This window comes from Amblyraja radiata, chromosome 11, assembly GCF_010909765.2.
Source record: "Amblyraja radiata isolate CabotCenter1 chromosome 11, sAmbRad1.1.pri, whole genome shotgun sequence".
NCBI classification, from domain to species: domain Eukaryota; kingdom Metazoa; phylum Chordata; class Chondrichthyes; order Rajiformes; family Rajidae; genus Amblyraja; species Amblyraja radiata.
In genome coordinates this window covers 46,873,262-46,897,563 of record NC_045966.1, presented here as the reverse complement: position 1 = coordinate 46,897,563, position 24,302 = coordinate 46,873,262, and the positions used below count along the sequence as shown (strand labels likewise).

The following is a 24,302-nucleotide window of genomic DNA, read 5'->3' as shown; positions in this document are numbered from 1 at the left end:
GGGAGAGAAGGGGGGAAAACTGGGGTGCGCAAGTAGTGATCCAAAAGATATTCAGCGGGTCAGGCAGCATCTCTGGAGATCGTGACATTTCTAATTGGGACCCCTCATCAATCTGAAGAAGTGGCCCATTGTGAAATGCCACCTATTCATGCCATCCATGGAGTTACTGCTGAGTTAGTCCAGCACTTTAGCACTGGCGTATCTTGTAAACCATCTGCAGTTTGTTGTATGTCCAAAATATATTACTCTTGGTGGAAGGTGAGAACAGCAAGCATAATCATTAGAAGAGTTAAGAACTTGCCAGTAAGACGTCAGAATGTCTTGACTCTCTGGCAGTGCACTCGGTAATTAGTATTCCCTTTAATATATGCCAAAATTTAAGCCACAAAGTCTATTTTGATGCAAATGTTCATTCATGTGCCTTGGATGGTTAACAATGTGTGTAGTAACACCCTGGCATGTTGTTTAGTTTAGAGATACAGTGTAGAAGCAGGACCTTTGTCCCAACAATCCAGGCTGACCAACAATCACCCGTACACTAGTTCTATCTGACACACTTGGGACAATTTACAGAAGCCAATTAACTTACAAACCTGCACGTCTTTTGAATGTGAAAGGAAACTGGACTGTAGAGGTAGTTGCAGCAGGTACTATCACAACATTTCAAAAGCATTTGGCCAGCTGCATGGATAGAATAGGTTTTGAAGGATATGACCCAAATGTGGGCAGATGGGATTAGTGTAAATGGGGTTCTGTAGGGGGCGCTGCTCTGGCAGCAGCCATGTCATGCAGCTCGTTAGTTTTTCAACTTTTTTTATTTTTTTAGTATGTTTTAAAGTCTGTATTTAATGTTTCTTTGTGTGTTTTGTGTGGGGGGTGGTGTGGGGTAAACCGCTTCGGTCGCCTCCTCCACGGAGAGGCGAGTTTTTCCAGGTCGCCTCCCCCGTGGCCTAACATCAAGGATCGACGCGGCCTTTCCCGGAGACGCGCCCGGGGCTTCAGCGGCGGGCGCAGCGTGGACTCTCGGCGTGGAGCGGGTGAGCCCTCGCTGGGGCTCGCTGGAGGGGAGCGCTCCGTTTCGCTGACCCGGGGCAGCCGGCAGCCTGAAGTCGCAGCCTGAAGCCGCGGTCTGCAGAGCTCCAGCTGGTGCGGCGTCTACAGCCCGGGATCCCTCGTGGGGGACCCGGGGGAAGAAGAAGCCATCACTGCCGGCCCGCGGCCGACTTCTACCGCGGGGCCGGCATGGACTTACCATCACCCCTGGAGGGGAGCTTCGACCGCCGGCCCTGCAGTCTACGGTGCTTCTGGCTGCAGCGGGGACTTAAATCTTGACCGCCGGTCTGCGGCCTACAACAACTTAAAGCCGCGGTCTCCGGTGAGGAAGAGCCGATCCTGGACTGACTCTGGACTCTGGTCCTGTACACGGGGGGGAAATGGAGGAGGACTGGCCAAATTTTGTGCCTTCCACCACAGTGATGAATGCTATGGTGGATGTTTGTGTTACAGTTTTATTGTGGTTGTGTGTTCTTTATTATTGTATCGCTGCAGACAACCCAAATTTCCACCAGCCTGGCTGTGTGGCAATAAATTATATCTATATCTATCCATGTTGGTCAGTGTGGGCAAGTTGGGTCAAAGGGTGTGTTACCATGCTGTTTGACTCTATGACTCTATATTGTGTGCCATGTATGTCACTCCATGCGTATGGCCATCATATGCACAGAACAATTAGAAAGTTCTGGAAGTGTGCATTCAGCATGTAAAAATCCAATTAAATTTAATGTTGGGTCTTAGAGTCAGTGTCACACAACACAGACACAGGCCTTTCAATCTAACTTATCCAGGCTGACAAAGATGCCCCATTTTAAATAACCCCATCTGCATGTGTTTGGGACATGTTCTTCTATACCTCTCCTATCCATGTACCTGTTTGAATGGCTTTCAAATGGTGTTGCAGTACCTGCCCCAACTACTTCCTCCGGCAGCTCATTCCATAAACCCACCAGCCTTGATTGTTTTGAATGCCTCCCCCCCCCCCCCCCCCCCCCCATTCAACATGATTGCAATACTGTTTTTGAACAGTTGGTGGCAGTCCAGTGTAGCCCTTACAGACACGGAAAGGGAAATGAAACTGAATGTTTATGAAATTCAATTCTTACACAGCTCAAATAAAAAACATGACTCCATCTTTTCAATGAAAAAACCTTTAAAGAGTACAATCTGAACACAAATCAAAGAAGAGGCATGCTATTTATATATTATCATCTCAGGACATCAGAGGTTTAGGATAGGGATAAAGGTTTTGGGGGAGATTCAAGGAAGATTTTTTGTACCCAGACGTTGGTAGGGATCTGGAACACACTTGTGAAGGCAGGTACACTCACATCATGCAAATATCTGAGTGAGCAACTGAATTGCCAAGACATAGAAGACTACAGGCCAAGTACTGGTAAATATGATGTTTAATCCCAGTGGCTACATGGACAGGATGGGCCAGTGGACCTAATTCTATACAACTCTATGACATTCCGAGGTATTCAATTAAATATCGCAGAAGTGGTAGGTACAATTACTATATTTAAAAGATATTTGGGCAGGTACATGTGTAGAATGGTACATGGGGCGGGACTGTGGCGCAGCGGTAGAGTTGCTGCCTTACAGCGATTATAGCGCCAGAGACCTGGGTTCAATCCCGACCACGGTTTCTGTCTGTACAGAGTTTGTACATTTTCCCTGTGACCATATGGATGTTTTCCGAGATCTTCAGTTTCCACCCACAATCCAAAGACATACAGGTTTGTAGGTTAATTGGCTTGGTATAAAGGTTAATGGTCCCTTGTAGGATAGTGTTAATGTGCGGGAATTGCTGGTCGGTGCGGACTCAGTGGGCCTAAGGGCCTGTTTCCGCGCTGTATCTCTGTATCTCTAAACTAAACCTAAACTAAATTAAAAATATGGGCCAAATGCAGGCAAATGGGATTTGCTGCTATAGGCAACTCAAACTTTAGGAAGGATCCCGAAACATCGCCTATGCATGTTTTCCAGCGATGCTGTATGATCTGTTGAGTTGCTCCAGCACTTTGTGTCATTTTGTGTAAACCAACATTTGCAGTTTCTTGTTTCTTGTTTCTACAACTTGGTCAGCATAGATATGTTGGGCCAAAGGGCTTGCTTTCATCTTCTGTAACTCTGTTACATTATGAATTGACAACGCCTAGTACAAAATAATATTCATTTAACTAATGCCCCATTGTATTCTAGTTACACATGATGGAAATTTAAATTGTCAGCAGAGCCCATGAAGTTAGTCAAGAAAAAGTAATTCCCAGTTACCTGCACATCTCTTGCAGATGACTACGCAGAGATTTATGGACGCCCAGTCAGGGTTTGATGCATTGCAGTCTGCGCAGGCTTTGTTGGACTTGTTTGACCAAATCTTCTCAGCCACCTCATAATCTGAGAATGTCTCTGCTATGGAGTCCTGAAGAGCCTCCATCCATTCCCTCTTCTCCCGTTCGGATTCAGCTGTAAAACTGCAACATACCAAAAGCAGGATATTGTTCTCTCCAGGGTATGCTATTTATATATTATCATCTCAGGATATCAGAGGTTTAGGATAGGGATAAAGGTTTTGGGGGGGATTCAAGGAAGATTTTTTGTACCCAGACGTTGGTAGGGACCTGGAACACTATGGAGCGAAGGAAATACGCAACATTTCGGGCCAAAACCCTTCTTCAGACTGATTTAGGGTGGCGGGGGGGGGGGGGGGGGGGGGGGGGGGGGGGGGGAGAAAGGAAGAGGTGGAGCCAGAGGGCTGAGGAAGAGCTGAGAAGGGGAGGAGAGAGTGAGGGCTATCTGAAACTGGAGAAGTCAATGTTCATGCCGCCGGGGTGTAAACTGCCCAAGTGGAATATGAGGTGCTGCTCCTCCAATTTCCGGTGGTCCTCACTCTGGCATGGAGGAGGCCCAGGACAGAAAGGTTGGATTCGGAATGGGAGGGGGAGTTGAAGTGCTGACCCACCGGGAGATCAGACTGGTTGAAGTGCTGAGCCACCGGGAGATTGTTCTCTCCAATTAGTTTATAATTTTATTTAATAATCAGTTTAGTTCAGGTTCTCTTCAATCATTTGGAGAGGATTAATTTTGATTTAGAACTGATATTCGGAACAAGGTAAAAGGATGACTTTTTCGTTTTACACTGCTGATTATCAGAAACGTGTACATTATTGCTTAAATTCACAGCAGGATTTAAGATAGTGAAAACCATAATATATATGAATAGCATTTAATCAGTTAAAATGTTGCAAATAATTCTATATCAGTTGTAAAATTCTTATGTTTACATTGAATTCTTATCAAAATATGCTGTATAAAACATTTACAGAATTAATGATTCTCATTTTTTTTAATATAAATGGTTATGATACTGAAATCGGATGTTAAACATATCAACAAATTTCTGCTTCATCCCAATCTGCTACCAGAGCATGTATAAAGCAACATTACATGAAGATTAACAGATCTGATGCTCCATGCATCTGGTTTGGCTAATTCCTTCCTCTACTGCACACCATTCATCTAACTATGCATTTACCCCCATCCCCCTTTGCCACCCGCACCCAAGTTTTCTTAGTTTGGTTTATTTTCATCTCGTGCACCAAGGTACAGTGTCAAGTTTTTTTTTGCATGCTATCCAGTCAAAGAAGTCTATATATGAATACAATCAAGCAGTCCACGATGCACAGATAAAGGATAAAGGGTGCAACATTAAGTGCAAAGATATAATATTGAAGTTCAAAGTGCAAAGATATAACATTCAATGACAACGGTGCATTTTAAGATCATATTTTCAAAGCCATTTAAAGAGTTGATTGGAAAACCTAAAGTTAGCTCACTACCACTTTCCAAAAGACAATTAGCAAGAAGCATTAAATATTTAGCTTGCAGGAAACAGACATATCAGTTAAATTATTATTTTACAAATCCAGAATTCAAAGAGTTTGTGGTCTATTTGTGACAAGACCTCTAACTAAATGTTAGGGATCAGTAATTTTCCGTGGAAATTCACAAAGGTCTCTATCATGTCTGCATCGAGCTTTATATTGGATCTCAAATCAGAGATCACAAGAGATGGTAATGCTGTTGATTTTTGACTGCGCATGGTCCAAACGCCAAAGAGAAACATTCGGACATAGAATTAGAAGTGGGGAAGGCCACTCAGCCCTTCAAGCCATGTTTGATCACATCCTTCCTTCTCCGCACCTACGACCATTCCCCTTCTGTCTTTTGCACCTGCCACCACAGTGTACCTGCCCCAACATGCACCATAGCCCGGTTCCTCCTCCCTCTGTCACCTCCTCCTGCCTGACAAGTTACAGAAATAAGCAACTTAACTCACCTGAAGCTTTTAAAAGGAGTGATTAACTCAAAACTTTTGCGGCTGCCATCGCGAATTGTGGCTCCCTGCACCGAAATTGTTATGATTCCAATACCAGACTTGAAAGTCTAACATAAAAGACGTGTTAATATTATCTCAATATTGCAATTTCCCACTAAACTGCATTACAGGAGTCAAATATGCTGGTTCTTATATCTAGTAAGTGTGTATAACTGTAAAAGCAGGAGATATTAGACAATGGTGATACTGTTTCACAAAGCAATGCCTTTATATTTGGACAGCATTTCCTATCTAAAATGCTTATGCTTATATTTCATTTCCCTTTACCTTTCCCATTTGTGCCCAACGAAGCTGTTAAGAATCATACTGCAAGAGTGAGGATGCTAGTCCTAGGCTGCATCAGTATTAGATAGGCATAGATAGGGTAGACAACCAGAACCGTTTTACTAGGGTGGAAATGTCTAACACTAGAGGGCGTAACTATAAGGTCAGAGGGGGAAATGTTTAATGGAGATGTGCAGGGCAAGTATTTTACATAGAGAGTAGTGGGGGCTTAGAATGCAATGCAAGGTATGGTGATGTAAGCGGATATGATAGTGGCATTTAAGATGCTTTTAGATAGGTACATGAAAGTGGGGAATAGAGGGATTTGGAGCATGTACAGGCAATTGGGATCAGTTAAATTTGGCATCATGATCGGCACAAGCATTATGGGCTGGGCACATGCCCATGCTGTACTGTTCTATGTTCTATGTTAATATTGATGTCGATAATATGGACAAAGCATTGGTAGATTGAATTTAACTCGGATAAGTGTAAAATAATGTATTGTGTGAGGACTCGTAAGGCTAAGGTGAACACAATGAATGATTGGGCCCTAGGGAGTATCAAGTAACAGAGAAACCATGGCTTATGTCCATTATCCCCAAAGGTGTCATGACCGATAGATGAGGTTGTTAAAAAGGCCTATGCAATATTTGCCTTCATTAGCCAAGTCTTAGACGATTTGATCAGGAAGGAATGATACATCATTGGAAAATATTGGTTACGCCTCAAATGGAGTACTGTGTGCAGTCCTGGTTGCATGACATAAGAGATCAAGATTGCATTGGGAAGGGGAATCAAGAACTAGAGGGCATAGGTTTATGGTAAGAGGACAAGATTTAATAGGAATCTGAGGGGCACCTTTTTCACTCAGAGGTTGGTGTGTATATGGAAGGAGCTGCCAGAGGAGGTAGTGAAGGCAAGTACAAAAACAGCATTTAAAAGACACTTGGACAGGTACAGGTGACTGTTGGTTGGTGCGGTCTTGAAGGGCTGAAGGGCCTGTTTCTCAGCTGTATCTCTAAACTAAACTAATTCCCAAGAATCAGTTATCACCTTATGCAAAGAACAGTGGAGCACATTCTCTGGCCAGCAACTCCTTTCTCACCTGTTCATTCTTGTGTAGCCAGAGCACGTCAATGTAGAGGGCAGCATAGACCTTAGATTTATGTCCCTTCAACTCCAAGTGTCCATACTTCTGGCAGTGGGCTAGAGATCCATGACGACGACTGGAGGAGAAGTGATGGTCCTTGACTGCGTTCTGCAAGTGCGTACACCACTCATTTCTCTGCACTGCAATACAGAAAGCATGATACACAAGTAGATTTCAACGTGCATGGGAATATATGGCAGTGTGATATGACACAAATTGAAGGAAATCACTGGGATATATATTTCTGCACAGAAACAGGATTACGTAGAAAATATGAAACAACACAGGCCATTCATTCTAGCCAGTCCATGCTGCCGTTTCTGCCCATCTTAAGTTGAAAGGGAAACATTTAATAAGAACCTGATGGATAACTTTTTCGTACAGAGTGTGGGTATTTGGAAAGACCTGCAAGAGGTGGTAGTTGAGGCAGGTACTATAACAACATTTAAAAGATGTTTGGACTTGTACATGGATGGAGAGGTTTTGGACATTAGCTCAATGGCGACTGGTTGGACTTGTGTGGATGGGGTATCTAGATCGATGTGGGCAAGTTGGGCCGAAGGGCCTGCTTCCACACAGTCTGATTCTATGACCTCCATACCATCAGGTCCATATTCCTCCAACCCTGTCCTATCCATGTACCTGTCTAACTGCAATTACAACATCTAAAGGGCATTTGAACAGATATATGAATAGAAAAGCTTTAGGATATGGGTTAAATGCAGGCCAATGGGACTATTTCAGACAGACATCTTGGTTGTTTAATCCAGTTTAGTTTAGAGATACAGCATGGAAACAGGCCCTTTGGCCCACCGAGTTCATGCCAACCATTGATCACTTGTACACTAGTTCCATGTTACCCATTTTCGCATCCTTCACACGATGGGCATTTTTTTTTACAGAAGCAATCAGCTTACAAACCTGCACATCTTTGGAATGTGGAAGGAAAACAGAGCCCCCGGAGAGAACCCACGCGGTTACAGGGGAAACAGGGTTGGCATGGACAAGTTGGGCAGAAGGACCTGTTTTTGTGCCATGTACTCCATGACTCAAATTGTGGTATCATGGAAGAGCATACAGTGCAACTGCCTTACAACTCCAGCAACCCTGGTTTAATCCTGATGGAATGATAGAATTACTCTGTAAGAATCACCATTGACTCAATGGGTCAATTGGCCTCCTCCTACTTCGTAAGGGAAATATATCTGTGAATTCCAGCCGAGGAAGGATTGTTCCAAGTTGATCACATTTTTGCAAATCCAACAGAGCTGTAGAAAATTGAAATTGTCTTTCTTCTTCCCTGTGGGGACTTACTGACACCACATACCCGTGTAGAACGCTTTACACCACTCACCTTCACTCTCTGCCCGAAAAACAAACGTTCTTTGGCTTGTAACTACTTCAAATTTATTTTCTTTAGCTGTTCTTGCCATCTGTATAACGGTCAGGGGGATTACTCCTTTAGGATAAGGGTCCTACAAGAACGAAGTAGAATAGCAGGAAACCAGTGATTAAATATATTAAGTTACTGCAATTTAAACAATGTCCTAATTTTAACTACAAAGAACCTCTTAATGGATTTAAATTGTACCATATAGAGCTGCTACATGACTCTGTTTCCAACCAAGTGAAACGAGGCCTTGAAAACGCTGAGGAAAATAATGAGAGGCTTAGATACTGTAGAGAGTCAGAATCATTTTTCCCAGGGTGTAAATATTAAAGATTCAAGGGCATAATTTTAAGGTGAGAGGGGAAAAGTTTGAAAGAGATGTGCGGGGCAAGTTTTTTTTTACACAGATGTGTGTGGGTGCATGGCACGCTTCCAAGGTTGGTGGTGGAGGCAGATGCAATAGTGGATTTTAAGAGAATTTTTGATAGACACGTGGAAAGTGGGGAATGGAGTCATATCGATCGTGTGCATATGAGATTAGTTTATCTTGTTTACTGTTTAGAGATATTGTGTGGGGTTGGTGCCTGGGCGCTTCTCTTCACGTTGTATATTAATGATTTGCAGATGATGCTAAGATAGTGGAGTTTCAGCGTAGAGGAATCAGGGACTCTGCAGAAGGACTTGGACAGGTTAAGAGAGTGAGCAGAGAAGTGGTAGATGAAATTCAGTATAGCAAAGTGCGGAGTCATGCATTTTGGTAATAAGAATATAGGCTTAGATTAATTTCTAAATGGAGGGAGAATCCAGAAATCGGAGGTGCAGACTTCGGAGTGCTGGTGCAGGACTCCCAAAAAATTAATTTGCAAGTCAAATCGGTAGCAAGGAAGGCAAATTCAATGCTAGCATTATATCAAGAGGACTGGAATACAAAAACAGAGATGTATTGCTGAGGCTCTATAAGGTGTTGGTTAGGCCACATTTGCAGTACTGTGAGCAGATTTGGGGCCCATATCTGAGGATGTGCTGGGTCTGGAGAGGGTCCAGAGGAGGTTTCCAAGAAAGATTCCAGGAATGAGTGGGTTGTTTCCATTGGTGGGAGAGTCTTGGACCAGAGGTCGTAGCCTCAGAATTAAAGGGCGCTCTTTTAAAAAGGAGGTGAGGAGGGACTTCTTAGTCCGAGGGTAGTTAATCTGTGGAACTCATTGCCACAGGAGGCTGTGGAGGCCAAGTCAATGGATATTTTTAAGGCAGAGATAGACACATTCTTGATTAGAAGGGTGTCAGGGGTTATGGGCAGAAGGCAGGAAAATGGGATTAGGAGGGAGAGATCAGCCACGATTGAATGATGGAGTAGACTCGATGGGCTGAATGGCCTAATTCTACTCCTATAACGTGAACTTGTGAAATAGGCCCTTCAGGTCACCTGGTGCACTCTGACCAGTTCACACTTGCTCCGTTATCCCACTTTTCCATCGTACACAACTAGGGGCAATTTACAGATGCCAATTAATCTACAAACCAGCACGTCTTTGGTTTCGGATATGGGAAGGAACAGGAGCACCCAGAGAAAACCCATGCGGGTGAACGTGCAAACACCAAACAGAGCATCCACGGTTAGGTTCGACCCCGGGTCACTTGGTATCATGTTTGACACACATATTGTGGGTCGAAGGACCTATCCCTATACTGTCACCATTTTGCAGAATTACCTGGAAACAGCACTGCACACGTTCATGCCGAGGGAGGGAGGTGGCAAAGTGCATTGCTGAATGAAATAGAAACCTTGCCTTTAAATTACCTCGACTAAAGTGACCTCTACTTCCCCATGCTCAACATATGTTTAACACTCCCACTTTACCAATGCAGGCAGGAGTACATGGCTGCTTTCTGAGTCAGACAGCAAGGGATAGGAACAACGTGAAAGAAAATGTATCAGAACATTTCTCTTGCAAACCCATGAACAAACCAGGTTAATTTACCTTAGCAATAAGGTCAATAAATACAGCAATACGGTCAATAACTACAGAGCATAGATTTAAGACCTTTGGTAGAAGAATTGGAGAGGGATTTAGTTTCGGGATGCTGTATGGAAACATTTGGCCCACCGATTCCGCATCAACCAGCGATTACCCCCATAGACTAGCACTATCCTACACACTTGGGACAATTTACAATTTTACGGAAGCCAATTAACTACAAATCTGTACATCTTTGGAGTGTGGGAGGAAACCAGAGCAGCAGTGAAAACCCATGCAGTCACATGGATATTGTACAACTCTATGCAGATAACAACCGTAATCAGGATCAAACCCAGGTCTCTGGCAGTCAAGGGCAGCAGCATTACTGCTTTGCCACTGTGCCACTGTGCCACTCTGAGACCTGAGCACATAGGACAAACATTTTCATTCCAAGTTGAGTTTGGTTTTAACTGCCACGCATGGTTTGATGTCCATATTGAAAGCAATGAGTGTTCACTGGTTATAGTGGGATACTGTTGTGTTCCACAACACTAACTAGCTCCCAGAATAAAAGGACATAACTTTAGAAAAGAGTTGAGTAGGAATTTATTTAGCCAGAGGTGGTGAATCTGTGGAATTATTTGTCATGGATGGCTGTGGAGGCAAATTCATTGGGTATTTTTAAAACGCAGGTTGAAAGATTCTTGATTAGTGAGGGTGTCAAAGGTTACGGGGAGAAGGCAGGAGAATGGGGTTGAGAGGGAAAGATAGATCAGCCATGATTGAACGGCAGAGTAGACTTGATGGACCGAATTTCCTAATTCTGCTCCTATTTCTCATGAACACGGTAATTCTGAATTCTTCATGTTGTGTTCCTTTGCATCACTCCGAGGGCCATAGAATCAGTCGTTCATAAACTTATTCATTCATTCATTCATTCATTCAGCTGGAGTTGGATCTTATCTTACCTTCTCGTTGCTAAAATACATCAGGGTCTTCCCATCAAATTTCACGTAGCGTCTCTGAAATACACAGCTTCTAGCTCATTGAAAGAAAATAAAAGGTTCTGTTAGGAATGTTTCAAATTCTATTGCACTAAGTTATTATAAACCTATTGCTGCATTACTTGCACCTGAATTGAAATTACAGGCTGGAAGCAAAACTATGTTGTGTCACACAATTTATTTTGCCTTTTTATTAAATTTTCATCATGATTAAATTCATTCAAGTTGATCTAGGTCTGGTTCAACACAGCCATCCTCATGTGCACCTCTGAGTGTTCAACCTAACCTTAGGTGCTGTCTGCGTAGTTTATATGTGCAGGTGCATGCAATTGATGAGTTACAAGAATGATCCTGAATATGACTGGGTTAGTATGAGGAGTGTTTGATGGCTCTGGGCCTGTACTTGCTGGGGTTAAAAACGATCAAGTGGAGATCTCATTGAAAATCACTGAATATTGAAAGGCCTAGAGAGTGGATGTGGAGAGGATGGGAGAAGATGGTCCCAGACACACTCCGACTCTCACTGGGAGAGTCTAGGACCACAGAGCACAATCACCGGAATAAAAAGACGTATCTTTAGAACAGGGGATGAGGAAAATTTTCTCTAGCCAGAGAGCGGTGAATTTGTGGAATTCATTATCACAGACTGCCATGGAGGCCAAGTCATTGGGTATTTTTAATGCGAAGTTTGATATGTTCTTGATTACTAAGTGCATCAAAATTTACAGGAGAAGGCAAAAGAGTGGGGTTGAGAGGGAAAAATAGACCAGCCATGATCGAATGGTGAAGCAGACTTGATTGGCCACATGAGCTAATCCTACTCCTAAATCTTATGGCCTCATGTATGTCTTGATACGCACAGCTATTCTCAATATTAATAGCCAAAATCATATGATCTGCATTTCTAACAACGATTTTGTGCTTTGCTATTTATGTTATACTGAATGCAAATTAAGCTGTGTTTCCTGCTTTCCAAGAGTGACCACAGTTGAAAGGCTTTCATTGACCTTAAATTTACTATGATATTGCTGTGAAAGATATCATATAAATTAATGCATTTATTCTTTCTTTCAATCTAAATATTAACATCTAGGAAGTGTACTATTGCCAACCGATGCCAGTGTGTTTGACTGGTGTTAACATTTAAGCACTAAACATGTGGTTACCACACCCCAGTCACAAGACTTATATTTCAGAATGTGTAACGATGCTATCCTTCAATTAGTAACCTCGCACAAGATAGAAATTATAGCCCTGTCCCACGGTGCGAGTTCATTCCAAGAGCACTCCCGAGTTTTTAAAAAATCAAACTCGTGGTAAGCACGGAGAATGAACATGGCGGGTTCGTCGGAGCTCGGGGACGTCTCTTAGCGTTAACGGCAGGTACTCGGGAAGACTCGCTAACGGCAGGTAAGCTTGGGAAGGCTCGTGAGATTTTTCAACATGATGAAAAATGTCCACGAGAGCCCCGAGTGACCATTACCGTAAATCTCCGAGTTCAAATCAGGGCAAACGCGGGAGAACTCTTGGAATGAACTCGTACCGTGGGACAGGGGTTTAAAGTGGAATTCATCTTGACTGTGTTTCACTGTTCAGTTAATGGGGATGTGTTTTCTTTATTCATTGGGATATGGCAAGTTGTAGCAAAATTCTGCTCTGAGGAATATTAGTTTACTTTTGTTAAGAGATACGGCGTGGAAACATGGCCTTTGCCCCACCGAGTCGCGCCGACCAGAGATCCTTGTCCTACACTATGGACAATTTACAATCTTTAGCAAGCCAATGAACCTACAAACCTGTACATCTTTGGAGTGTGGTAGGTTACTGGAGCACCTGGGGAAAACCCACGCAGGTCATGGGGAGAACGTACCAACTCCATGCAGACAGCGCCCATAATCAGGTTTGAACGCAGGTGTCTGGCGCTGTGAGGTAGCAATTCTACCGCCGCGTCACCGTGCTGAATCTATTTTATCTTTGCTGCAAACGGAATTGGATTAGCTAAAATAACTATTTGTACCCTTGTGGTGAAAGCTTCTCCAACCAATCACATTTAGTCTTTTTTCCTTGTTCTGGAGCTAGGTGGAAGCTTGCGTATGGTGATATTTTTAGGTCATCCTCCATTTCATCATTGAAGTTGACTGGATAGTCGGTGCCCAGTGTGGGAATGTCTCCTATGGTGGCGTAGGCTGCGGAGTCGTTGGCTGGCATTTGCATTGGCTGCGAGCTTGCGTCTTCCTCAGAGTAAGATACCAGATGCTGTCTGAAAATAATAAGTAGAAGTGACACAAAATTGGGAAGGACAATCACAGTGAATTCACCTTCATCCATCGCAAACACTCCGATGTAAAGCAAAAGAAAACCATTCAGTTACAAGGTGACTAATTCATTCTGATCTGAACGATCTAGTCTCTAAACCACAGTGATTGAAGCAAAAGCCATGTAAAGAAGCGTATTCAAGGACCAGTCTCATCCCTCTTCTCCCTCTCCAATCGGGCAAGAGGTACAGGAGTTGGAAAACGAACAACTCCAGATTCAGAGGCAGTTTCTTCCCAGCTGTTATCAGGCAACTCAATCGTCAACTCCTCAGTTCAGTGCAGACCTGAAATCCCATCTACCTCATTCGAACTATCGTTAATCAAACTTCCATGTTTTATCTTTGCATTAAATGTTATACCCTTTATCCTTTATCTGTGCACTGTGGACAGGTTTGTTGTATCATATATAGGGGCTGTGGAACGTTTTTTAAAGTAGGGGGGTTGAGCAATCACTGATCACCGGCCTCGGGGGTACCCGGTGAGGGAGCGGAGCGACCGAGCGGGGGGAGGGTGGCACAATTATTATTTTTTGTTGTTGCTCGACCTCCAAAAACTGGGAGATAATACAAGCCCTCCCCCACCTCAAAAAGTGCGGGGATATATCCCCCATCCCCCCCCCCCCCCCCCCACACCCACACCCATCTCTCTCCCTCTCTCCCTTCCTCTCAGAGCTGATTCTCTCTCTCTCTGTTGGGGGTTCAGTATTGATGTGGATAGAGAAATGCTGGCAGACAGGAAGCAAAGAGTAGGAGTAAACGGGTCCTTTTCAGAGTGGCAGTCAGTGACTCGTGGGGTACCGCAAGGCTCAGTGCTGGGACCCCAGCTACTTACAATATATATTAATGATCTGGATGAGGGAATTGAATGCAACATCTCCAAGTTTGCAGATGACACGAAGCTGGGGGGCAGTGTTAGCTGTGAGGAGGATGCTAGGAGGCTGCAAGGTGACTTGGATAGGTTGGGTGAGTGGGCAAATGCATGGCAGATGCAGTATAATGTGGATAAATGTGAGGTTATCCACTTTGGTGGCAAAAACAGGAAAGCAGACTATTATCTGAATGGTGGCCGATTAGGAAAAGGGGAGATGCAACGAGACCTGGGTGTCATGGTACACCAGTCATTGAAAGTAGGCATGCAGGTGCAGCAGGCAGTGAAGAAAGCGAATGGTATGTTAGCATTCATAGCAAAAGGATTTGAGTATAAGAGCAGGGAGGTTCCACTGCAGTTGTACAGGGTCTTGGTGAGACCACACCTGGAGTATTGCGTACAGTTTTGGTCTCCTATCTGAGGAAAGACATTCTTGCCATAGAGGGAGTACAGAGAAGGTTCACCAGACTGATTCCTGGGATGGCAGGACTTTCATATGAAGAAAGACTGGATAGACTCGGCTTGTATTCGCTAGAATTTAGAAGATTGAGGGGGGATCTTATAGAAATGTACATAATTCTTAAGGGGTTGGACAGGCTAGATGCAGGAAGATTATTCCCGATGTTGGGGAAGTCCAGAACAAGGGGTCACAGTTTAAGGATAAGGGGTAAATCCTTTAGGACCGAGATGAGAAAATCATTTTTTACACAGACAGTGGTGAATCTGTGGAATCTCTGCCACAGAAGGTAGTTGAGGCCAGTTCATTGGCTATATTTAAGAAGGAGTTAGATGTAGCCCTTGTGGCTAAAGGGATCAGGGGGTATGGAGAGAAGGCAGGTACAGGATACTGAGTTGGATGATCAGCCATGATCAAATTGAATGGCGGTGCATGCTCGAAGGGCCGAATGGCCTACTCCTGCACCTATTTTCTATGTTTCTATTTTTCTATGTTTCTCCCTCTTGGGGCCGACTCTCTCCCTATCGGGGCCGACTGACACTCTCTCTCTCTCTCTCTCTCTCTCTCTCAGGGCCCACGGGCCCACCCTCCCTTCCCTCTCTCTCTCTCAGGGCCCACGGGCCCACCCTCCCTCCCTTCCGCTCAGCAGCTAATCACAGCCCTTCGTTCACTGCCCCATATCTCGACTGTGAACCGTGCTGTGATTGGCTGTTGAGCGGAGGGGAGGGAGGGTTTTGGGGGGGCAGTCGGTTTCCACTACGGCTGGTCATGGTTTTGCCCAAAGATTTTTGCTCCGCTCTATGATCTGTGGTTTTGCCCCGCTCACTGTGCGCCTGTTCTGAGATTCTGGATGTCGGAGGTCCTCAGAAGAAGAGAAAAATACGCCTGCAGGCCAGATAATTTCGGGTTCTGAAGCATGTCTCGCCAAAAAAGTGGGGGAGTTGCATACCCCCCAGCTCCCCCCCCCCCCGGTTCCGCAGCCCATGATATATAGTCTTTTCTTTGATTGGATTGCGTCAAACAAAAACTTTTCACATTACATTGGAACACATGACAATAATATACTAAATTAAACTAAGATTCTTCAGAGTTTAGTTTATTTCGTTTAGATCAGAGATACAGCATGGAAACAGGCCCTTCGGCCCTCTGAGTCCACGGCCACCATTGATCACCTGTTCTCACTAATTCCATGTTATCCCACTTTCACATCCACTCCCTACACACTTGGGACAATTTACAGAGGCCAATGCACCTACAAACCTGCAGGTCATTGGGATGTGGGAGGGAAATGGAAGACCCAAGGAAGCCCGCATGATCACATGGAGAAAATGCAAACTCCACACAGACAGCATCCAAAATCAGAATTGAACCCAGGTCTCTGGCGTTGTGAAGTAGCAGCTCTACCAGCTGAACCATTATGCCACTCCGATTGAATTGGAGATCCAACTGAATTATCCTAATTTTTTATTTCCTTTGCTAAAGATACAGCAGTAAAGTTGCTGCCTTACAGCGCCAGAGACCAGAGTCTGATCCTGACTATGGGTGATTGAATGTGGAATTTGCATGTTATCCCTGTGAATTAGTGCATTTTTTCTGGGTGCACCAGTTTCCTCCCTCATTCTAAAGACTTACAGGTTTGTAGGTTAGTTGGCCTTGTAAATTGCCGCTAGTGTGTAGGATTTGAAGCTGGGGTAACTAGAACTCATATACGGGTGATTGTTGGTCAGTGCAGACTTCGTGGGCCAAAGGGCATTTTTCCACACTGTATCTCTACAGAAATTTGTTTCCCTGAAAATATTTAGGTCACATAATCACAGGATTATTGTATCAACAAAATGTTTGGCATAACATATCCATTCAGCCAAAATATGACCAGATTAATTTTGCTTTCCAACTCTGCAGTTTGCGCTTCTTCAATTGTATACAGAAACTTTTTAAATGTGGTCGGGGGTTCTGCCTCTCACCTTTTTAGTTGCCCATCACTCATTGAGTGGAATATATTTTACCAATACTTCTAATGAAGCCATAAAATTATACAGAATGGAAACAGTCCCCTCAGCCCATCTCCTCTAGCCAATGTTGTTCATTTGTTTAAGTTTGGTTTAGGGATACCGAGCGGAAACAGGCCCTTCAGCCCACCGTGTCCGCACCGACCAGCGATCCTTGCACATTAACATTATCCTACACACTAGGAACAATTTACACTGATACCAAGCCAATTAATCTACATACTTGTACGCCTTTGGAGTGTGGGTGGGAACCGAAGATCTCGGAGGAAACCCACAAGGTCATGGGAAGAACGCACAAACTCCGTACAGACAGCACCCGTAGTCAGGATCGAACCCGGTCGCTGGCGCAGCAAGCGCTATAAGGCAGCAACTCTACCACTGCGTCACCGTGCCGCCCAAGGGCAATAGAGATCATCCAGGATATTACAGGCCACTGAGTCATACATCTGTGGTAGCTATTGGAGAGGATTCTTTGGGACTGGATCTACTCGCATTTGGAGGGAAATTGATGAATTATTGACAGTCAGCATGGCTTTGTTCATGGCAGGTCAATGTCCTACTAATTGGATTTAGTTTATTGAGAGGATGAAGGTCAGTGGAAATGACTGCAGATGTTCAGCGCTCTACTCAGCTCCTCAACAAACAAAGCAGCCCCTGGCTGCATTCAACTGGACCTGGATAACATGAGATGATTAGTGCCAAGTAACACTTGCAGCACAAATAAAGAAAGTAATAACCTTCTCCATCAAGAATCAACCAACCTTCATATTTAAGGAACTCCTGGATCTCAAAAATAAAACAGGGAGCACAGTGGCAGAGCTGGTAGACTAGAGCCAGAGACTCAGTTTCGATCCTGATCTCAAGTGCTGTCTGTGTAAATTTTGCACCTGTGAATGTGTGGATTTCCTCTGGGAGCTCCAGTTTCTTCTCACATCCCAAAGACGTGTGTTTGTATGTAACTGGCCCCTGTGAAATTGCCCCTGTGTGCAGAGAGTGGATGAGAAAGTGGGGTAACATAGAACTAGTGTGAACGGGTGATTAATGGTCGGCGTGAACTCGGAGAGCCATGGGGGCCTGTATTCATGCTGCATCTTCAAACAAAACTAAAACAGAAACTATGGTAGGCACAAAATGTTGGACAGGCAGCATCTCAGTATGAGTGACGTTTAGGGTCGAGACCCTTCTTCTGACTCCAATCTTGGCTGCAGTGTGCTCCATCCACAAACTGCTCTGCCGAATTATCACCTGGGCTACTCTGACAGTATCTTCCAAATCCACAAACTCTACCACCAAGAGGGATAGGGAGTAGTAAGTGCAGAAGATTACCACTAACCGCATGCCACACACCATCAGACCTGGAGCTATTGCTGTTCTTTCATCAACACTGTTCAGTTTAGCCCTACAGCATGGTGGCTCATCTTGTCCAAGCTGACCATCAATCACCCGTATACTGGTTCTATATTATCCCACTTTTACAGCCTGCACACTAGGCATAAGTTAGGCAGAAGACAATTAACCTACAAACCCGCACATCTTTGGAAAATCGAGGGAAACTAGAGCAACCGGAGGAAATCCACACGGCCACAGGGAGAATATACAAACTTTGCACAGACAGCACCTGCAGTCAGGATCGAACCTGGGTCTCTGGCGCTGTGAGGCAGCAACTCTACCAGCTATGCTGCCCTATTCTAGGTTTAAATCCTAGAACTCCCTGCCCAATCAGCACCTTCACCAGAGGGCCATCAACAGTTCATAGCAGCAGATCGCTATTAATTTCTCAAGGAAAATTAGGGATAGACAATAAACACTGGCATATTCCTGTGCCACTCACATCTTGAAGAGTGAATAAATAAACATACAGTTACCAACTTTCAGATGAGATATTAAAATAAAGCTTTCTTTGCTCATGAAAATCACCACTTTGAAAACAAACAGTTGAATTATCCCCAAGGTTCTAAATAGCACACACATGGAGCAATGAGCATTTCTGGCCACAAAGATCAATATAATAATAAGTATTTAATTAGATTCTTCAGAGACAGTGATTGCAGAGAAAAGGACACAAAGTATAGCTCCCATGGTGTTCAAAGTGATGCCATTTGATTTCCTCAACCCCACCGTGACACAGATTGGACTCATGTAAAATGTCATCGTTATATCCTGGGGATTGGTTTAGATCTTTCTATCCATGAGTCTGAAGCAGAAGGTGACCTTCTAACTTAAAGTAAGAGTGCTAATGACTGAGTCACAATTAAAACTTACGATACAGTGCATCGTAGTGGGAACAAATTCGACCTAGGTCTCCCTGTGGGAAGCAGGAATTTTTGTGTTAAATCGCTAGACCTTATCCAAGAGGAGTCATATAAAATTATTTAATATTTAGTTTAGAGATACATTGCAAAATCAGGCCCTTCAGCCCACCGAGTCCAGTGATCCTGGTACACCAGCATTATCTTACACACTTGGGACAATTTACAATCTTTATCGAAACCAATTAACCTACAAACCTGCGCGTCTTTGGAGTGTTGGAAAAAAACGGTGCACCCGGGAAAAACCTACATGGTCATGCAGACAACACTCAGAGTCAGGATCGAACCAGGGTCTCTGGTGCTGTAATGTAGCAACTCTGCTGCTGCGCCACTGTGCCGCCCCTTAAAATGCCCATTCTTTATTTTGATGTAAACTCAACAGTATACAGTTGATATTTAATGCCAGCAATTTATGACAATATTGGGCTGTACACAGGTGCAGCTGGTTGAACTGCTGCCTCACAGCACCAGAGACTCGGGTACGATCCTGACCTCAGGTGATCCACTGTGCTCATGTGGGTTTCCTCCAGCTGCTCCGGTTTCCTCCCACATCCTAAACACATGAAGGTGAGTGGGTTGGCTTATGTAAAATTGCCCTTTACATGCAGGGAGTGGATGAGAAAATGGAATAACATAGAACAAATGTGAACAGGTGATGGATGGATGTTGTGGACTCAGTGGATTGAAAAGCCTGTTTCCATGCTGTATGCTTAAACTAAACCTAACCCAATGCAGCCACGGAGCACCAGAAATACAAAAAAAACAGCTGAGAATCCATTATAATGAGAGGCTATGACTGTCGGTGCAAGGGTGACGGATGATGTCACAGCAGAGAAGAGAGGAATTAATGTGCTGAGGGGGTGGAGTGATCACAAGAGCCAAGCTTGGTGCAAAGAATCTTTCCACAAAAATATTTCGAGGGAACGAGTCAAAGTCCTTTTGGAAAGCAAGATCCAGTGTTCAATCAAAGTCCTTGCACTGTGGAGAAATTCCTGGGGTGCTTAATGTGATGTCCCATCAGGCAGATTACCACGGGGAAAACAATGTGAAAAATCTGGGTTGGCGGCCAGGAATTCCTGTTGACAAAATGCAATTGTCCAATGGCGATGCTGTGGAAAGAACAGCTGCAGAAACTTTGAGGATAATGCCAGTCTCCTGATTCAAAAAACTCCCAGGATCATCTCAAGTGATTTTGTGACTATCCCACATGTCAAAATATCTCAAACTAAATCCATTTTTATATGTTAATCTAAAATAAGAGGTATCTTCCACCATCAGACAACTGGCTTTTTTTTTTCCTGAAAGCAAATTTGCACAAAGATGCTTGAAGTGATCCAGCCTGCAGTGTGCAGATAACTTCATCAGTTATGTCCCTAACATGACTTTTAAATGGGTCTGAGGTAGGGGAAGGTTTATACAGCAGCATTATGGCTGTGGTCAACAAAAGGGAGGACCTTGGACCAATAATACATTTCATAATGTATTCTCAGTCATTTGCAAGTCAGATAGAAATTTTAAGTGCAGAGAATATCTCCATTTCTAAGGATTAGATTTAATATTTTATACTTCAGCAAAAAATTAAAGCAGGACAGCACAGTGGTGCAGAAGTGGAGTTGCTGCTTTACAGCACCAGAGACTAAGTTTCGACCCTGACTATGGGTGCTGTCTGTAAAAAGTTTGTACATTCTCCCCATGACCACATGGGTATTCCCCCGGTGCTCCGGTTTCCTCCCACACTCCAAAGACAGACAGGTTTATAGTTTAATTGGCTCTCTAAATTGTAAATTGTCCCTTGTGTGAAGGATAGGGCCAGCGTATGGGGTAATCACTGATTGACGTGGACTTGATGGGCCAAAGGGCCTGTTTCCACACTGTGTCTCTAAAGTCTAAAGGTCATAAGGTGATCTATGGTTTTTCAGTGAAACTAAAATAACATTATGATGTCTGAATAATATTGTGGTCAGAACTGGTTTAGACAGAATCCAAATTGCTTCCCTTCTCTGTGCAGTGGTGTCTCGGAAATTCCAATGGTTGTCAGTTCAATTTTTCCATTTTACTTCCAGGGTCCCGACCCAAAATGTCACCTGTCCATTCCTTCCAAAGATACTGCCTGCCCTGCTGTGTTACTCCAGCACTTTGTGTTTTACTTAAGATTCCAGCATCTGTAGTTCCTCATGTCTCTACTCCGACCCTTCTGTTTTAACTCTTGCACTGTTTCATTGATGCTCAAGGAACAGAATCTCATCTTCAACTCCCATACATTACAACCTTTAGCCATTCAAAGGTCATGCATTTCCAAATATTCAGCATTCTTCTTCACTGATTCTCCTCCATCATGGTGCTTCTTAAACTTCAACCTTCAAGACTACACTTGACTATCTCTCAAATCTGTGACTCTGCCTGCAATTAACTGATCGCATCCTTGCATTCCTCTTATTATCTCACCTTCCCCAGCCAACAATGGGCCATTGTGGACTCCACCCTTCCTGAGGTCAGCTGTTGCCAGCCCTCATTTGTTCTGGTCTTTTCTCACATCCAGTTTATTTCTCCCCACCCCCCCCACCACCAACTCTACTTTCAGTCTGAAGGAGGGTTCCGACACAAAACATCACCTACTCCTTTTCATCAGAGATACTGCCTGACCCGCTGAGTTACTCCAGCATTTTGGGTCTATTTTCAGTGTAAACCAGCATCTGCTGTTCCTTCCTATATACTAAAGGAGTTTTGTCACCATACATCTGTAAAACATCTTCAGACACCTTTTCACATGAACACACTGTTATTTTATTGTTAATTAAAGGCTACTTGTGTGGACTTTTCATTGCACGAACACTAGGTAATTTCTCTTGATTCTCCGACCACGGATGAACAAAGGAGGAGGACTGACAAAGTTATTGCCTTCCACCACAGTGAAGAAGTTGATTTCACTGTGGTGGATGTTCATGTTATATTCTATTGTGTATTGTGCTCATTTGTTTGTGTGACTGCATGGTAAATCAAATTCCGCTGTGCCTTAATTGGTGCATGTGGCAATAAATGTGAACTTGAACTTGATTTCATTTATGTCAGTCATCAGTAACAAGGGCAGCACAGTGGCGCAGATAGTAGAGCCACTGCTTCACAGCACCACAGAACTGGGTTTGATCTTGACCTTGGGTCTGTGTGTGGATTTTGCATGTTTTCCTTATGACCACGTGGGTTTCCTCCGGATGCTCCTGGTTCCTCCCACTTCCTAAAGGCATGTGGGTTTGTAGGTTAATTATTCTCTGTAAATTATCCCCAGTGTGTAGCGAGTGGATGAGAAAGTGGGCTAACATGGAAGTAGTGTGGACAGGTGATCAATAGTCGGCATGTACTCGGTTGGCCGAATGGGCCTTGTTCCATGCTCTATCTTCAAACTAAATAAACGAAACACTGAAGAATCTTAGTTTAGTTTAGTTTAGTTTTTTTATTATCACATGTACTGGGATACAGTGAAAAGCTTTTGCATGGTCTCCCTGTGACCATGTGGGTTTTCTTCGGGTGCTCCAGTTTCCTCCCACATCTCTAAGTCATGTATGTTTGTAGATTAATTGTCCTTTATAAATTCTCCGCAGTGTGTACGGAGTGGATGAGAAAGTGGGCTAACATAGAGCTAATATGAACGGGTGATCAATGCTAGTGTATGGGGTGATCGCTGGTCAGTATGGACCCTGTGGACAGAAGGGTCTGTTTCCATGATGTATCCCTAAACAAAACTAAAATGCCTTGATGGCAATAACTGCTTCTAATGTCCTTTATATTTATCCTCACAGCTAACATTTTTGAAAAGAGTCACAATAGCCTTCATTCCTAATCACGATGGCATTCAAAAATTGACCCCGTGACATAAATCGATTTATGACTAACATGCATTTCCTCTGTATGTGCAACAGGAAACAGTACTTTGTGAAATATAGTCCAAACTAATTATCTGCAAGGATGTCCGTTGGACTGGTGATTTGAAACAAGGAAGTCACCACCCTTCTCTCTTTAAATAAGCACCCATCAGATGTATAAGATGCTGGAAAATCAAGAAGACTCCTTGAGACTCAAGAAGTCTGAAGAAGGGTTTCGACCCAAAACGTTACCTATTTCCTTCGCTCCATAGATGCGTCCTCACCCGCTGAGTTTCTCCAGCAATTTTGTCACCCATCAGATGTATCTACCTGACAAAATTATTTGCTCTGATCAACCCAAGAAAGATGTGATAAACCTTAATCAGGTCCTATCATGGAAACCAGATAAATACAATGAAGGAATGAACGGGGAAAGTAACAGTTTAGTTTAATTTAATTGAGAAATACAGTATGGAATCAGGCTCATCGGCCCACCGATTCCACGCTGACCAACAATCACCCATACTCTAGTTCTATCCTACACACTAGTGGCAATTTGCAGAAGCCAATTACCCTGGAAATCTGCTCGCCTTTAGAGTATGGGTGGAAACCTGAGTACCCGGAGAAAACCCATGTGGTCACAGGGAGAACGTACAAATTCCGTATAGGCAGCACCTGTAGTCAGAATTGAACCAGGGTCTCTGGTGCTGTAAGCTCTACCGCTGCACTACAATGCTGCCTCAGGTTCCTATTAAATTGTTCCCCCCTCACCTTAAAAGTAGTCGATCATGGATCTCAAAAGAGAGTTATTAATATGCATGGCATATGTAATGTTAGTTAATATTACTTTAAGAATTGTGTCATGTAATCGGCTGCTCTCAACATTAATGCAATATCGTTATGTGTGAAGCTTATTAGACTATCTCTGCGGAGGAAGTTACAGCAAGATGAATGCTGAGCTGGCATTAAGTCTTTCTTTCATTTGATAAAGTTTACCAGTTATTTTGAACATCCAGTATCTTATAGAGAGAGAAAGAGAAATAGAGTGACAAGTACGATCGATGAGCTACAACTTAACATCTGAAGGGCAAAGTGAAGACTTTTGAAATAGAAACCTCACTCAATTTTTATGCATAACACTTCCCCTGTGAGGATTATGAGCTTCCACATAATGCTAGTTAAGAGGACTGGGGATTATTGGAAGTTAAGCGTAGCCTTTTTTTTCACTTCAGCTATGGAGCTGTGTACAAAAATTGGTTGT

The 24,302-nt window shown here is 43.7% G+C and overlaps 1 protein-coding gene across 4 annotated transcripts in view; it reads right to left on the bottom strand.

The window, feature by feature from the left end:
* The window catches only part of LOC116978600 (arf-GAP with Rho-GAP domain, ANK repeat and PH domain-containing protein 3-like), a 173,210-nt gene that overhangs the window by 69,413 nt on the left and 79,495 nt on the right, over positions 1 to 24,302 (bottom strand). For all 4 annotated transcript variants that reach the window (XM_033029861.1, XM_033029862.1, XM_033029860.1 and 1 more), the window contains 6 exons: positions 13,245 to 13,487; positions 11,192 to 11,261; positions 8,230 to 8,350; positions 6,831 to 7,015; positions 5,399 to 5,505; positions 3,334 to 3,533 (listed from right to left, as the gene is read on the bottom strand). In XM_033029861.1, the coding sequence (XP_032885752.1) occupies positions 3,334 to 3,533; positions 5,399 to 5,505; positions 6,831 to 7,015; positions 8,230 to 8,350; positions 11,192 to 11,261; positions 13,245 to 13,487 (926 nt within the window). The remainder of the gene's footprint in view (positions 1 to 3,333; positions 3,534 to 5,398; positions 5,506 to 6,830; positions 7,016 to 8,229; positions 8,351 to 11,191; positions 11,262 to 13,244; positions 13,488 to 24,302) is intronic.